The sequence below is a fragment of the Mercenaria mercenaria genome, chromosome 13 (genome assembly GCF_021730395.1).
Source record: "Mercenaria mercenaria strain notata chromosome 13, MADL_Memer_1, whole genome shotgun sequence".
In the NCBI taxonomy this organism is placed as follows: domain Eukaryota; kingdom Metazoa; phylum Mollusca; class Bivalvia; order Venerida; family Veneridae; genus Mercenaria; species Mercenaria mercenaria.
The window spans coordinates 33799675-33816982 of record NC_069373.1 but is presented as its reverse complement, the minus strand read 5'-3'; the positions used below and the strand labels follow the sequence as shown (position 1 = coordinate 33816982).

At 35.7% G+C, this 17308-nt stretch overlaps 2 protein-coding genes across 5 annotated transcripts in view; one reads left to right on the top strand and one right to left on the bottom strand.

Moving 5' to 3' along the window:
* Positions 1–11475, top strand: part of LOC123528921 (intraflagellar transport protein 122 homolog) — a 40664-nt gene extending 29189 nt beyond the window's left edge. For all 4 annotated transcript variants that reach the window (XM_053521498.1, XM_053521496.1, XM_053521497.1 and 1 more), the window contains 10 exons: positions 902–1004; positions 1435–1575; positions 1706–1803; positions 3549–3649; positions 4240–4405; positions 5425–5536; positions 5979–6107; positions 7484–7569; positions 10061–10225; positions 10794–11475. In XM_053521498.1, coding sequence (XP_053377473.1) covers positions 902–1004; positions 1435–1575; positions 1706–1803; positions 3549–3649; positions 4240–4405; positions 5425–5536; positions 5979–6107; positions 7484–7569; positions 10061–10225; positions 10794–10874 — 1182 coding nt within the window. In that variant the 3' untranslated portion in view covers positions 10875–11475. The remainder of the gene's footprint in view (positions 1–901; positions 1005–1434; positions 1576–1705; positions 1804–3548; positions 3650–4239; positions 4406–5424; positions 5537–5978; positions 6108–7483; positions 7570–10060; positions 10226–10793) is intronic.
* Positions 11476–13804: 2329 nt separating this feature from the next.
* The window catches only part of LOC123529376 (probable Dol-P-Man:Man(7)GlcNAc(2)-PP-Dol alpha-1,6-mannosyltransferase), a 44048-nt gene continuing 40544 nt past the window's right edge, over positions 13805–17308 (bottom strand). Inside the window, exons 9-10 of the mRNA XM_045309686.2 lie at positions 14915–14990; positions 13805–14062 (exon numbers count right to left, since the gene is read on the bottom strand). Coding sequence (XP_045165621.2) covers positions 13846–14062; positions 14915–14990 — 293 coding nt within the window. The 3' untranslated portion in view covers positions 13805–13845. The remainder of the gene's footprint in view (positions 14063–14914; positions 14991–17308) is intronic.

Here is a 17308-nt window from a genome sequence, read left to right as displayed (position 1 = left end):
TTGCAACACTTGTTCACCATCATAAGCTGAAGCTGTACATTAGGAAACATAACTCTGTTCTGCTTTTTGCAAGAATTATTGCCCCTTTTGGACTTAGAAAATCAGATTTTTTGGTTAAGTTTTATGTTTAGGTCAGGTTTTCTCATAAACTATCAAAGCTATTGCTTTAAAACTTGCAACACTTGTTCACCATCATAAGCTGACCCTGAACAGCAAGAAACATAACTCTGTCCTGCTTTTTGCAAGAATTATGGCCCCTTTTGGACTTAGAAAATATCAGATTTACAATGAATTGGTTAAGTTTTATGTTTAGGTAAACTTTTCTCCTAAACTATCAAAGCCATTGCTTTGAAACTTCCAACTGTTGTTCACCATAATAAGCTGACTCTGTACATCAAGAAACATAACTCCATCCTGCTTTTTGCAAGAGTTATGGCCCTTTTTGGACTTAAAAAATCATGATTTGGACAATTTTTCTGTTGTACAAAAAAATCAGATGAGCGTCAGCACCCGCAAGGTGGTGCTCTTGTTCAACAGTATTTCAGTTATGTAATGGCCGGCAGTTAACCTAACCGGTGTTCCTGGATTCTGTACCAGTACAAACCTGTTCTCCGCAAGTAACTGCCAACTTCCAAACATGAATCAGAGATGGCGGATGAATGACTTCAGACACAATGTCTTTTATCAAATTGTCACGGAGAACATACGCCTTGCCCAGGGTTGAACTTATGACCTGGAGATCCGTAGATCAGCGCTCTCCCTATTAAGCTAAGCGGGTGGGCTAGTTTTAACCTTTAAGAGTTTCTCATGTAGAGTTGCAATTAATCATGTTTTTAGAACGTTTGACACATTGTAACTGCTAGATAATTGAACAGTTTTAAATGCATGAATTATTTTGAAGGCATTCACCCTGGTAGAGAAACACCCAGAATACAAAGAAGATGTTTATGTACCATATGCTCAATGGTTAGCAGAAAATGATAGATTTGAAGAGGCTCAGCAGGGTATGTTTAAAACAGAATAGTTTTTGCAATTTTTTATGTAAACAAATGTTTCTAAAAAGTTTCATTGTAGTATACAATAAATATTGATATGAGATTAATTAGAAGCTGTACTGTGAATGTTTAGCCTTATGTCAACTTGTTACCCGGTGTCACAAAAGTAGAAGGGGATAGTATAATGTAGTTTGTTTCTGGTGCAGTTTAAGGGCATAGTTCACTAAATAAAGTCATTCATCTCTGATTTACAGTAGAGTCTATGTAGACATATGGAGAGACAGAATACCAACTATTTTTTATGTGTATAGAATGCCAGGATTGATTCTGCTGTTGAATAATTATAAACCTTATTGAAAACTTGCAAACACCAAATTTAAAGTTTCCTATATAGTGTTAATTTAGTGTTAAAATTGTCACTATGACTCCCTTTTTTCAGCATTCCACAAAGCTGGCCTTCAAGCTGAGGCAGTGAAGGTTTTAGAACAGTTGACCTACAATGCTGTCATAGAAAGCAGGTTTAATGATGCAGGATATTACTTCTGGAAACTGTCTATACAGTGTCTAGATATAGCTAGAGGTAAGGTTTGCGCCATCAAAATTTAAGAACAGTTCTATGTATATTGCTATAAATTGATATACAGCGTTGTCCTTTCAGATTATAAGAAAATAAACTCGCGTTAGTCATGTAACTCTTGCTTTGTTTTCAGATGAACCAGACAAGATGGAGGAAATGTTACCCAAGTTCTACGATTTCCAGAGAAAAGCTGACATGTATTATGCTTATCATTCCATCCAGAGATACACTGTAAGTCGAGTGCTTAATGTTAAATGATGTAAGAGTTAAAAAGTTTTAAAATATATAATTAGGACAAGGGGGCCTCCGTGGCCGAGTGGTTAAGGTCGCCGGCTTCAATCGCTTGCTCCTCATCGATGTGGGTTCGAGCCTCATTTAGGGCGTTTAATTCTTTGTGAGGAAGCCATCCAGCTGGCTTACGGAAGGTTGGTGGTTCTACCCAGGTGCCCGCTCATGATGAAATAATGCACGGCGTGGCACCTGGGGGTTTTCCACCACCATCAAAGCTGGAAAGTCGCCAGATGACCTATAATTGTGTCAGCACGACGTTAAGCCCAACAAAATAAATAAATAGGACAAATACAATAAGCTCTTTCAGTTACAAATATTTTTTTTTAGCTCACCTGAGCCAAAGGCTCATGGTGAGCTTTTGTGATCGGTCAATGTCCGCGTCTTTTGTGTGTCCGTCAACTTTTTCTAAAAAAAATCTTCTTCTTGAAAACCACTGGGCAGAATTACACCAAACTTCATAGGAATGATCCTTGGGTGTCCCCCTTTAAAAATTGTTCAAAGAATTGAATTCCATGCAGAACTCTGATTGCCATGGCAACAGAAAGGAAAAACTTTAAAAATCTTCTTGTCCAAAACCACAGGGCCTAGGGCTTTGATATCTGGTGTGTAGCATCATCTAGTGGTCCTCTACCAAAATTGTTCAAATTATCCCCCTAGGATCAAATATGGCCCCACCCCGGGGGTCACATAGTATATATAGACTTATATAGGTAAAACTTTGAAAATCTTTTTGTACAAAACCACAAGGCCTAGGGCTTTGATATTTGGTATGCAGCATCATCTAGTGTTCCTCTACCAAGATTGTTCAAATTATCCCCCTAGGGTCAAATATGGCCCCGCCCCGGGGGTCCCAAGTTTTACATAGACTTATATAGGAAAAAAAGTTTAAAAATCTTCTTGTCTGAAACCACAAGACATAAGCTTTTGATATTTTGTTTGTAGCATTGTCTTATAGTCCTCAACCAAAATTGTTCAAATTCTACCCTTTGGGTGAAAAGAGGCCCTGCCTTGGGGGCCCCATGTTTTATATAGACTTATATAGGAAAAAACTTTAAATATCTTCTTGTCTGAAACCACACAACCTAGGCTTTTGATATTTGGTTTGATGCATTGCCTAGTAGTACTCTACCAATTTTTTTCAAATTATGCCCCTGGGGTTAAAAAGAGGCCCCACCCCGGGGTCACTTAATTATTATATGAGTAATATAGGAAAAATACTTGAAATTTATCTGATCCTATTTCCAGGACTGTTAAATAATAATTACCTGATGACCCTAAGTATTATGATGTCACTTGACTGTGGCCTTGACCTGCTGACCTACTTTCTTGTTTTTTAAGATACAGCCTTGAAATTTGGATGACATGTACAGTTTTGCACACCAATCATAAAACTGAATTGCATTGACTATGAATGTGACCTACTGACTTTTTCAATATTTTAGCATCAGTTTGACATTTGAAACGTGTTGCTCATATTACTCAGGTGAGCTATTCAGGGTCATCATGACCCTCTTGTTTTAAGATGCTGTGTCACAACAGTCATAAGTGTATGAGTTGACCCTGCTCAAATGTCATAGAGAATTAGTTTAAGGAATGGTTCATGTGGTTTTCAAAACGAAATAAATGGATGTGATAGCTATATGTTCTTGTGTACAACTGATTGTTCTTAAAAATTATTATTCCAGGATGAACCATTTACGTCACATCTGCCAGAGGCATTGTTCAACATTTCACGTTATTTGTTACATCAGATGCATGATGACATTCCACATGGTATATCTAAAGCGTATCCTTTATACCTGCATGGTAACTTGTGCAAGTGATTTGTATTTATTAGAAAATAGTTGCGTATATAATTTGCAAGTATCAGGAACTTTTTATTTGTCCAGAATGATCAGGATGTATTCATAGTCAGAAGTAAGATGTAATGTTCTGAAATGTTTGTAGCAATGTGCATTATGTTTTTAAAAAGCACAGTACATACGAAATAGTCACATGACAAATCATAAGGGACAAAGAAAATTATGTTGTGGGTTAATTCCACTATTACAGGTCTTGAGAACTGTATATCTGAAGACTTAAGAATGGGCAATACATTTCTACTCTCTTAATATAGTAGGATTAGTTTTGATACAAGTTCTTATTAATATTTCATAGCATTAATAAAGATTTTGTTGATTCCTGTGAAAAATTGAGCTATTATTTCTCACTAGCCCTGCTATTGCTGTGCCTGTTTAAAACACCAGAAAGAAATCGAGTGTATTTCATTTGAGGAAAATGGTAACTAGTAAAAAAAGGAAATTGAAGGTAGAAAAATTAATAGATATATAAACCCAAAGAACTGTTAATAACAAAAATATCCTTAACATAAGACAGTGGTACACTGTATGCATTAGCAAAGCAGAGCAAGAATCTTGGAGCATACAAACTGGCCAGGTATGCCTATGAGAAGCTACAGAATACTAGAGTACCACCAAGGTTCCAGGAAGCTGTGGATCTCGGCAGTATTATCATCAGATCTAAACCTTTCTTAGACGGAGAGGTAATTATACGAGACATTCGTTAATATGCTTGATGAGTTATAGATGTACATGTGTACTGATACTGTAAATGCTTTAAATCCTCTCATTTCACGGACATGAAATTTAATGGTTTTGCCCAGAAAGGCTATTTCTTGGAGATAGTAATTTGTAGATTTCTACATGCTTTTTGTCCGGATATAATTTCTTTGGGGCAGCACCAAAATCAGCGAAAAATTAGTCTCTACAAATATTGATCATTTTACAATAATTCTCAAATTATTTGATTGTTTGTATGTAACCTGTTTGTAATTGAAAAATTTGTATGTTTATCTTCTTGGCTTGTTCGTTTTTGTTTAGCTATTGAACAGTTTAGATTTTATCTCCATTTGGGCGAATCCTTTCTGTGACAGCGCCATTCACCGTTGAACGCTATCTTTTGTTCAAATAAGTAAATGAGGTAGTTCTGGTGGGGAACTGAGGGATTGATACATACACTAGTCTTGAGCCTGCAGCAATTAAACATATCTACATACCAGTGATGTAAGCCAATTGTAGCTGCAGCATGAATGAAGAATTTGTTCTAGAACATAATGTTGGATCCATGAAGGTTAGGCCTAAAAAAAAAATTCTTTGTTTCCGGTAACATGCTCAAAAAAATTAGGGTAGGTAGGTCGGAAAATTTTTTTTTTTTGGAATTTTTTTTTATTAAGGGAGACTTTTCGGAAATTATTTTTTTGTCAAAAAATGATTACAAATAAGGGGGTTATGCCTTTAGAGCATCAGTAAGTTGATTTCTAACATCACTGGCCATGTTTAAAGCATAAAAAGTGCAGTTTTGCATCTTTTTGTTAAAAAGTTGAAAAAAATATTCTCCAAGGCCATAAAAACATTTAGGGTCGGGCCAAAAATTTAGGGTAGGTCGGGATACTGGAAACAAACAATTTTTTTTTTACGCCTTACTATGCAGTCAGCTTCTCTGTAATACAAGCTGAATATTTAGAAAAATAACTAATACAGTATGTTTGTTGTTGTATTTCAGGAGTTGTTACCCATGTGTTACAGATGTTCCACCACAAACCCTTTACTGAACAATGGAGGTAGTCAATGTATCAACTGTAAACAGCCATTTGTACATTCCTTCGTCTCATTTGGTAAGTGCTCTCTGCATTTTATTGCATTATCAGTATTAAATAATAGGTTAAAGAAATCACTTTGAACGCACAAGAAAACATGAAAGCTAAGGGATAAAGTGCATACTAAAGGAATATATCTCTCTTAATAAGTGTCCCATTTTGTTCTGTGAGTTGGTAAAGCACTAAACTAAATCTTAAAAGGTTTTCCCCACTAACATGATGTGTAGACATTGGCAGCCTCTTAAATATCTAAGTTATGTCTAGCTCACAGAAATGCTGTTGAAAAACCAATTAATAAACATGGCAAAACTGCAATTAAACCCTATGGATATATGTAAAAACTTACATATAGTAATATGCATCACCTAAGCTTTGCTCTAAACATTGCTGTAGTCTTAGTCCATGTCTTTCTTGCATCAGCATTATTTTAATAACTGGTAGGACACCTTTGATATTTCAGAGGTGTTACCGCTGGTAGAGTTTGTTCTAGAAGATGGCATCACTGATGAAGAAGCTATACAGATATTAGATTTATCTATACCTAAACAGAAGAAAGAGGAGAAAAACTGGCAGGAATCTAGAATGGGCAGTATCCTTTAAAACCAATGTTTGATCCACCAAATCCTTAACAGGGTTTTTCATTAATCGCAACATTATTTTGCATGATTAAGGTACAAGTTATACATCATTTTAAAGGGATCTTTTTTATTTTTAGCTCGACTTTTCAAAGAAAAAGTAACACCCCGGTGTCGGCGTTGGTTAAAGTTGTTGATTAAGTCAAATATCTCTGTTACTACCAAAGCTTTTGACTTGAAACTTAAAATAGGTATTTACTTTCAAAGTCTACACCAGGAGAAACAATCCCCATAACTCTGTTTGAATTTTGACAGAGTTATGCCCCTTTTTAACTTAGAATTTTTTGGTTAAAATTTTTGATAAAGTCAAATATCTCTGTTACTATCAAAGTTTTTGACTTGAAACTTAAAAATAAATACAAAAAAATTATTTTTAGCTCGACTTTCCGAAGAAAAAGTAACACCCCAGCGTCGGCGTTGGTTAAAGTTTTTGATAAAGTCAAATATCTCTGTTACTATCAAAGCTTTTGACTTGAAACTTAAAATAGAAATTTACTTTCAAAGTCTACACCAGGAGAATCAATCCCCATAACTCAGACTTGAATTTTGACAGAGTTATGCCCCTTTTTAACTTAGAATTTTTTGGTTAAAGTTTTATAAAGTTTTTTACTGGCAAAGCTCTAATTCACATTCAAGCACTGAGAAAAGTTAAGCGTGCTGTCTTATGGACAGCTTTTGTTATGTCTCCCACCACACGGTGGTGTGGGAGACATATTGATTTACTCCTGTTCGTGTGTGTGTCTGTCTGTCGGAAACCTTTTCTGCACTCTTTAAGTCGAACATTTCTCATCTGATCTTCACCAAACTTGAACAAAATGTGTTTGCCAATAAGTTCTCGGCCAAGTTTGATAACTAGCCAAATCGGCCCAGGCACTTCAGAATTATGGCCCTTGAAACTTGTTTTTGAGAATCAAAGCGAAAGTCTGATAAGGCAGTTGTGGGAGACATGCGCTTTTCTCAAAAGCAGCTCTAGTTATAAGATGTCTTTGCAAATGTTAATTTTATATCCAGATTTCCTAGTGTAAAAACTGAAGAAAGAGGAGAAAAGCTGGCAGGATTCTAGAATGGGTTGTATCTTTTAAATACCAGTGTTTGATCCACTGAGTCCCTAACAGGTGTTTTTTTTTCAGAACTTCAGAAGTTGCACTTTACACATCATCTGTGCAGTGGAGTTTCAATATGAACATCTTCAGACCCTTCTTTTATTGTCCCTGCACAAATTTTGTCCCAATCCATGAGTTCGTTTTCATATTTCCTGCTATCTTATGGAAACAAGACTTCTACAAAATAAAATAGTTCAAATCTAAAATGTGCTTAACTGTGTTGTAAGATATGCAGTCATTGAGACTAGGAGATGAACCAGAGGAGGAGATAGAAGAGGAAGATCCTTTCTCTACAAAACTGATGACCTTTGATGTGAGTTATATTATACATTCTCATCTACATACTTTGTCAGCAGAACTTTTAAAAGTGCAAGATATTTCTCATGAAACGTGGTACATGGATAGATGGCAATATGGAGAATACGCAAGAGCCTTTTATTTTAATGCTTTGGTAAAAGATTATTATGGCAACTTATAGTCCAAAAACATAAGGAAAAAGTGGATTCCACAATAATATAAAAAGTACAGGAGTTTTTCATAACATTTAGTCAGTAGGTAGAAGAAATTATGGACAACATGGACATTATTTAAATAAAATAATCAATCAGTCCATGAACTTTGGATATAGGTAGAAAGCAGTAAGTAGAATATGCAGATCATTTTATTTTGTCCCAGTATCCATTTATTCATCCATTTGTCTGTCCGTCCATCTGCCACCAGAGATAGATCCTTTGTTAAATTTTGATGTACACATTTTTTTCCCATTAATCCTGACTCATTGATGGAAGGTTATTTGGAATAAATTCAAGTTTTTCAGTAAGGTTTCAATATAAAAAATCTAGTAGAGGACTAATTGCTGGGCAATGTTCTTGTTATATGCACATCATAATACACACATTTTCTACATGGTTTAATGATTACTATCTAGAACAGTTTATTAGTAAACACAACCTACGATTTGTAAAACAAATACAAAAATCAGGATGTATGTCCATTAGTAGGCATAGGAAATAGATATAAATGTAATGGCATCTTTATTAATCCTACCAGGTGTTCTGTATTACAAAAGTGCTTCTATTGTGATACAAGCAAAACTGTATTATCTGCACTATTAATTACTTACTGGTACTTCATTTTATTATTGGCTTGTTAAAAGTTAATTTTTTACCATATGTAAGTTGATAGAATCATAGGAACCATGTTTTGAGGGGTAAAACAAACACAAATGAATAAATGCTAAATGTTTTTGTTGTGCAAAAAAGTATGGTATTGTGTCTAAAACAGTTTTCATTTTCCACTCAATTGTATAATTGCAAGGGAAGTAAACTAATAGATATCTCTGCTTATAAGTACTAGCCCAAGGCAAGAGTTGTCATTCTTTGTGGATCACAACTTTAAATTAAACATTAAAACTTCTGTTATTGATATTAACAAAACTATCATAAACTTCACATTTGTGAAATCATTTTTAGCTCATCTGATTTTTTGAAAAAAAATGATGAGTTATTGTCATCACTTGAGCGGTTGTCGGCGTCGGCGTCGGCGTCTGCGTCGGCGTTGCCTGGTTAAGTTTTATGTTTAGGTCAGCTTTTCTCCTAAACTATCAAAGCTATTGCTTTGAAACTTGGAATACTTGTTCACCATCATAAGCTGACCCTGTATAGCAAGAAACATAACTCCATCTTGATTTTTGCAAGATTTATGGCCCCTTTTGTACTTAGAAAATATCAGATTTCTTGGTTAAGTTTTATGTTTAGGTCAACTTTTCTCCTAAACTATCAAAGCTATTGCTTTGAAACTTGGAATACTTGTTCACCATCATAAGCAGACCCTGTACATCAAGAAACATAACTCCATCTTGCTTTTTGCAAGAATTATTGCCCCTTTTGGACTTAGAAAATCAGTTTTCTTGGTTAAGTTTTATGTTTAGGTCAGCTTTTCTCCTAAACTGTCAAAGCTATTGCTTTAAAACTTGCAACACTTGTTCACCATCATAAGTTGACCCTGTACAGCAAGAGACATAACTCCATCCTGCTTTTTGCAAGATTTATGGCCCTTTTTGGACTTAGAAAATATCAGATTTCTTGGTTAAGTTTTATGTTTAGGTCAACTTTTTCTCTTAAACTATCAAAGCTATTGCTTTGAAACTTGCAACACTTGTTCACCATCATAAGCTGACCCTGTACAGCAAGCAACATAACTCCATCCTGCTTTTTGCAATAATTATTGCCCCTTTTGGACTTAGAAAATCATTTTCTTGGTTGAGTATTATGTTTAAGTCAACTTTTCTCATAAACTATCAAAGCTATTGCTTTAAAACTTGCAACAGTTTTTCACCATCATAAGTGGACACTGAACATCAAGAAACATAACTCTGTCCTGCTTTTTGCAAGAATGATGGCCCTTTTTAGACTTAGAAAATCATGGGTAGGACAATATTTCTATTACACAAAAAAAAATCAGATGAGCGTCAGCACCCGCAAGGCGGTGCTCTTGTTGGTTATTTCAAGGACTTGGAAATCCATTTCTAGACTTTATTTAATGTATTACTATCATTGCAAATTTTAGGGTCTATCTCTACCATTAGAATAGGAAGGAAAGTTAGCATGATATGGCAGATTGTTGTTGTCACCTCTCCACTTTAAATGTTGAAGAAGTCGAGGTGTTTTAAGATTTTAATGTTCACAGATGATGTTTATTAAAGTAGGTATCATGTTTATAAATCAGTTCCTGCTCAAGTATGTATGTAAACTTAGAGCAGTTTACTTGTAGAGGAAACTATAATCAGTATTAATTATTTACAGCAAGAGAGCACAGAGTTCAGACCTGTGATTGTCAACCGTAACGTGTTGAAGATAATGTCTCGTGCAGACGTGTACATTAGAAAATGGCCGAAACCCCTCCGACACCAGTACTTCAGATCATTGTTACCTGATGTGACAATTACAATGTGTCCAAGCTGTCAGAAGGTTCGTCTTTTACCTGTATCACATCAAAGCTTCCAAAATTTCACAGAAAATTTTCAAACATGCCCTACAGTTATCTTGTCTAAAAAATATTTTTCTCAAACTTCTCACAGACAAGTGGAAATGCTAGCGAAGTAATTTACCAGTACTGTAACAGTTGTAAGGATTATAGGATTATGACAGTCTGTATACATGAAGAAATGTTCTCGATGCTTGTAACTTTTTAACCCTTACCCTGCTAAATTACTTTAATGAACTTGTCCATCTTTCATTTGGATAGTACCATTAACTGTTAAAAAAGGGTGCATACAAAAAAGATATTGACTGAATGACGAACATTGTAGATCATGTGCAGGCTGATCATGATCTGCACTGGTTGTGAAGGCAGATTCAGTTGTGTCTAGTATGATAAGGGTTAAGGTACATTGATTATAAGCAGAATGGGTTTACAAAAAACTTGTCTTTAGAAATGATTTCTTAAATATGAATTGCAAGTTTGACATCAGTTAAGCAGCAGCTCAGATTATAAAATATGACATTAACATAAATTTAGTTATTCATTACCTTTCAGTTGTTCCACACAGATGACTACGAATTGCAGTACTTGCAACATGGCCACTGCCCATTCTGCCGACACAAGATTGAGACCTAGATCTGATGCAAATTATTCCCTCTAAGACTTCAGAGTGCACAGTGTTCATTAAAGGGAAAAAGTTAAAAACTGCTTCCTATAAAGTCCGTCCAAGACAACAACATATCACGTCTCTGTGGTGCCTTTGAAGAAATCTCACGTGATGAAATCCTATGTTTATGTATTGATCTATGACACATAATTATTTGTGATGTGTTGAAATTTAAAGGATTGAAAAAAAAAAATCACTATAGAAACTGAAATTCATTTAGAAACTAATAGTGATTTGTTGAATAAAGAAAAAATAGCCTTTGAAAATTGAAGATGATTTTAAGCTTGGAAGAAAATATACTGAATATTAACTGAAATACAGCCAAGATGGCAAGCTATTTCTGGATCCTAGAGAAAAGCTTGGTTACTAAATAAGAACACACCAAGTTGGACTCTGTTTTAACTTTTTGTTATTTGTTGAATGAAATCTACTTCTTTATTAGGTTGTGATCTACGTTTTATTAAGTCTGTCTACTTTTACATTTGTAAATAATATTTTTTATTTATTTTGAAAAACTCTTCTTCCTCCACATATGAATGATTTTTATATTATAATAAAATATTGATGAAATATTGTTGTCAAAGAATTTATTTTGAAATTTAAGAAAGTCTTGCAATCTTCAGCAAAATACTTCCATTGTATGACCTTCCTAGTTTACATTTCTGCTTTTTTTTTTTTCAATTTCTCAGTATCGATGTGAAATGCAAAGAAAAACATGTAATGACCAGTCATAGACCAGCTTATTAATCCCCTTCCAATGTTTCATCAGAGGGGACATGGTTTGCCCCTTGTCTGTTCATCATACAAGTAAGGATCGTGCAATAACTTACAAAGTCTCAGAATTTTTTTCATGAAACTCGGAACACATATAAGTGACGATATAAAGAATATGCATGTCCTTTTATTTGGCACTATGGCAACACATTGTCAGAAAATATAACAAGAGTGACTCATTTGTGTCTTATGATAACCTAAAGGAAAAGATATTTTTCTGATGAAATTCGTTTCATAGATGGCAGTATGGAGAATATGCATATTTATTTATTTCATTGCTATTGCAAAAAATGTGTCAGTTCTGAAGTCTAAGTCATTGTCCTGTTCAAAAGATGAGCAGAAAATTCTCAATAATCTATATTCACAGATTATCAAATGCACTTTATGACCTGTGTATTACAATTCCAAATGAACTCTCACTGTGTAATGGCAGAGCATTCCAGGGGTCACAATCCTTGATTTACTAGGAATGTTTACATAGGTCACTTCAACATGAGAAACCTTTTAACAGTTTTGTCAGACATGACCAATGGAAGGCATGCATTGTGATAACGTTTTTTTAAAATTTGATATTCAAACAGTTACGGTGTTATTGTCGAGCCCACTTGCAGAAGCGAAGACATGGTCATCCAAATGGCTGTTCTTTGTATGTTCATCAATGTCAAGGTCACAGTTGGAGGTCAAAGGTCTTTCGTTTGTCTGGACCATAACTTTGACATGCATGAAGCCAATCTTGTTTATAACTGACCTGACACGAATGTCAACCTCAGCAAGACAGAGCGTCATGCACAAACCCCAGGTTCCTATCTTATATGTCAAGGTCACAGTTGGAGGTCAAAGGTCATGTCAGATCTTGTCCAACTTTGACATGCCTTGTGGAATTTTGTTCATATTTGGCATGAATGTTTAACTCAATGAGACGGAGTGTCATGTGCAAACCCCAGGTTCCTCAAAGGTCAAGGTCACACTTACAGGTCAAAGGTCATAGATGTTAGTCCTTTTGACATCTGGCGGGCTCAACATGTTGCCTGTGGGCATCTAGTTGTTTAAGAGATCTGTAATTTCAAAAGTATACAATACTGGATCAATACAAATAATTTGATTGTTAACACAAATGGCTCAGCCACAGAGGTAAATTTGAGCTAAGACTGTTTACATTTCTACTAGTCTTCCCCCATGATTTTAGGAGTAAATCAGATGTGCATTATGGGTATATACGGTAAAAGAAATCTATAAACCCGATGTTATGAGTAATGTTCCCTACTGTGCTCAGCACTGCGTCGGATAACCCCACTGAAAAGACGCAAAGCTCAGCACTGGGTTGGATCGCCCATTGAAAAGACATTTGTATGATTACACTTGGTACTGGGTTGGATAAACCCATTGAAAAGACATTGCGTTCAGCACTGGGTTTGATAACCCAATGAAAAGACATTATGCTCAGCACTTGGTTGGATAAACCCATTGAAAAGACATTATGCTCAGCACTGGGTTGGATAAACCCATTGAAAAGAAATTATGCTCAGCACTGGGTTGGATAAACCATCTGAAAAGATGTTTCACTCAACACTAGGTTGGACAAACCCATGGACAAGACATTGCACTTGACACTAGGTTAGATAAACTCATTGAAAAGACATTGCCCTCAACATTGGGTTGGATAAACCAATTGAAAAGACATCATGCTCAGCACTGGGTTGGATAAACCCATTGAAAAGACATTAAGCTCAGCACTGGGTTGTAAAAACCCATTAAAAAGACATCATGCTCAGCACTGGGTTGGATAAACCCATTAAAAAGACATTATGCTCAGCACTGGGTTGGATAAACCCACTGAAAAGACATAAAGCTCAGCATTGGGTTGGATGAACCCATTGAAAAGACATTGCACTCAACATCGGGTTGGATAAACCTGTTGAAAAGACATGGAATAGAAAGATATTTGTTTGTTTTACATGGCAGATCAAAGCATTTTTCACTTGAGAACACTAGACTAATCCTTCCTTGTGGCAATACTACTAGTGGCAAAATTACAGCTTATGTACACTTTGACATTACACAGAAAGAAAAAATGCCCTTTTTCGTACAGAGAAATGAAGAAAGGAAATGAAGAGCAAGGAATACATATATATTTGGAATATTTATTTCAACAAAAGATTTCACACATCAAACTTTCTTCAGTATCCACATTTTTGGTTTTTGTTTCCAGAACAGGAATGGTGGCTTGTTTCTGTCAATGTGTAAACCATCAAACCCATCAACAGTGTCTAATACAGTATGTGTAGTTTTATAAAATTCTAGATTCTCTGGGTCTCCTAGTATAATATGGGAGTATGACATCATCTCTTCCCCTCCTGGTACCAGGTCCTCTGTTTTATTATAACTGAAAAATAACAAGTTTTATTTAATAGAATAATAGATAAGGAATGGCCTTCTAGAAAAGCAAATGACTTAACAGGTACTGTCTATCATACCAGACCAGTTATATTAGAGCAGCACACGGAATTAATCACTTCCTGGTAGTGTTTGCACTATATTTTCATTTGCAATTTACCTTTAAATGGACTGGATATAAACATTAAAACAGATTACAGTCAAATCTTGCCAAAAGACACTTTGTTGAGAAAAGTAGATTAAAGTTGATTATTGTTTTACAAAAAGTAATTAGGTATCGTAATTCACTGATTGATCAATACATATAGTGACAAATAACATTTTGTAAACTTGGATGGTTATCACTATCTGTTCCTTTCTGGGGACCATCTACAGAGAGTGTTCAAATTACTGAAAAATAATGGCCTGCAGAGCTAAAAGAAGAAATATCTTCAAATGGTGTGTTCTCCTAAATCGCTGGTTTGATTTTGAAACAATTTCACAGAAATGTAAGGGTTCCGCCTCCAAGATTCATCAAAAAAATATTGTCAAAAATGACACAGACTTAACAAGCTCCCATAAAAATCAGCTATGTTGTATAAGTATAAAAAACAAAACTAAAATTACAGAGAACTGCAATAACCATTCCCCTGCTTAATTTCTATAATGAACTTGTCTATCTTCCAACTTGGACAGTGCCATTAACTGTTAAAAGGGGTGCTTACCAAAAAGATACTGGCTGAATAATGAACAGTGTAGACCATGATCAGACTGCATGGATGTGCAGGCTGATCATGATCTACATTGGTTGCAAAGGCAGAATCAATCGTTTCCAGCATGGTAAGGGTTAATAGTTACTTACATCCAGTTTGGATACATCTGACCAAATCTGGTTATCCCAGTCTGAGCCGCAGCTACATCTATATGTACATGAACATCTGAAAACCAAAATATTTACATGAATATTTGAAAACCAAATATGCACATAAACCTCTGGAAACCAAAATATAATTATACTGGAACCCCAGAAAACCCAAGTTTGTACATGTACCTCTGAAAACCAAAACATGAACCTCTGAAAACCAAAATACGTACATGTCATATGCTGGTCATGATCAACCACCCTATTAAGTTTCGTGATCCTAGGCCCAAGCGTACTCAAGTATCGTCCTGAAATGTTTTAACTGTTCCAGGTCAATGTGACCTTCACCTCAAAAGCAATAAGGGTCATCTGCTGGTCATGACCATCCTCCCTATCAACTTTCATGATCCTAGGCCCAAGCTTTCTTGAGTTATCATCTGGAAACCATTTAAATGTTCCGGGTCACTGTGACATTGACCTTTGACCTACTGAGCTCAAGATCTATAGGGATCATCTGCTGGTCATGATTAACCTCCCGGTCAACTTTCATGATCCTAGGCCCAAGCGTTCTTGAGTTATTATCTGGAAACCGTTTAACTGTTCCTGGTCACTGTGGCCTTGACCTTTGACCTACTGATATCAAAATTGATAGGTGTCATTTGCTGGTCATGACCAGCCTTTCTATCAACTTTCATGATCATAGGCCCAAGTTTTCTCGAGTTATCATCCGGAAAACGTTTAACTGTTCCGGGTCACTGTGACCTTGACCTTTGACCTATTAAACTCAAAATCAATAGGAGTTATTTGCTGGTCATGAGCAACCTCCCTATCAATTTTCATCAACCTAGGCCCAAACGTTCTTTAGTTATCATCCGGAAACCGTTAAACTGTTCCGGGTCACTGTGACCTTGACCTTTGACCTACAGATCTCAAAATCAATAGGGATCACCTGCTGGTTATGACCAACCTCCCTACTAACTTTCATGATCCTAGGCCTAAGCGTTCTTGAGTTATCATCTGGGAACAGATTGGTCTACATACCGACCGAAATCTGCAAAACAATATACCCCTCCTTCTTCGAAGGGGGGCATAATTATACTGGAACCCTAGAAAACCAAAGTTTGTACATGTACCTCTAAAAACCAAAACATGAACCTTTGAAAACCAAAATATGTACATGTACCCTGAAAACCAAACTATACATATGAACCTCTGAATACTAAAACATGCACAGGAACCTCTGAAAACCAAAACATGCACAGGAACCTCTGAAAACCAAAATATGCACAGGAACCTCTGAAAACTAGAACATGCAGAGGAACCTCTGAAAACCAAAATATGTACATGAACCTTTGAAAATGTGCAAATGAACCTCTGAAAACCAAAATACACAAATGAACATACAAAATTCTGAAATAAGTGCTTGAACATCTGGAAACCAAATATATACATAAACCAATGAAACCAAAATAGACTGAAAACCAAAAATGCAGAGGAGTCTGAAAACCAAAATATGTTCATGAACACCTTAATACCAAAATCTGTACATGAACACCTGAAATCCAAGTATGTACATGAACCACTAAAACAAGTAGAATGTGTCTGTAGGACACTGGGTGTGCCCCCATTGGTACATTTGTCACAAATAAGGGGCAATAATTCAAATGTTTGCAGTGTTAATGGGGTTTAGCCTCAGGAACAAACATTTTTTGCAAAGGATTCATTATTCTAGGCTATATATTTTTGAGATATGAGCATCACAAACAAAAAATTCACTATTTTGGCTATTTCAAGGGCCATAACTCTGTAAAATGCGCAAGTGTAATAATGCCAAGTGTGAAAGGTCACATCATGATAAAGACTCGAGCAAGGTTTCATGAATTTACATTCAATACTTTTTGAGCTAGGCACATAATTAGGTGAAAATGTGCATTTTTTACTAGTTCAGGGGCCATAACTCTAACAAGAGGGCCATGATGGTCCTATATATTGCTCGCCAGAGTTGATCTGGCATACTGACCTAGTTTTTTACCCCACATCAGCCAGTTTCAAATTTAACCTAGAGATCATCAAGACAAACATTCTGACCAAGTTTCATAAAGATTGAGTAACAACTGTAGCCTTTAGAGTGTTCACAAACTTTTCCTTTGATTTGACCATGTGACCTTGTTTTTGACCCTAAATGACACAGATTAAAACTTGACCTAGAGATCATCAAGACAAACATTCTGACCAAATTTCATAAAGATTCGGTCACAAATGTGGCCTCTAGAGTGTTCACCAGCTTTTCCTTTGATATGGCCTACTGACCTAGTTTTTGACCCCACATGTCCCAGTTTCGAACTTGACACAGAAATCAAGACAAACATTCTGACCAAATTTCATACAGATTGG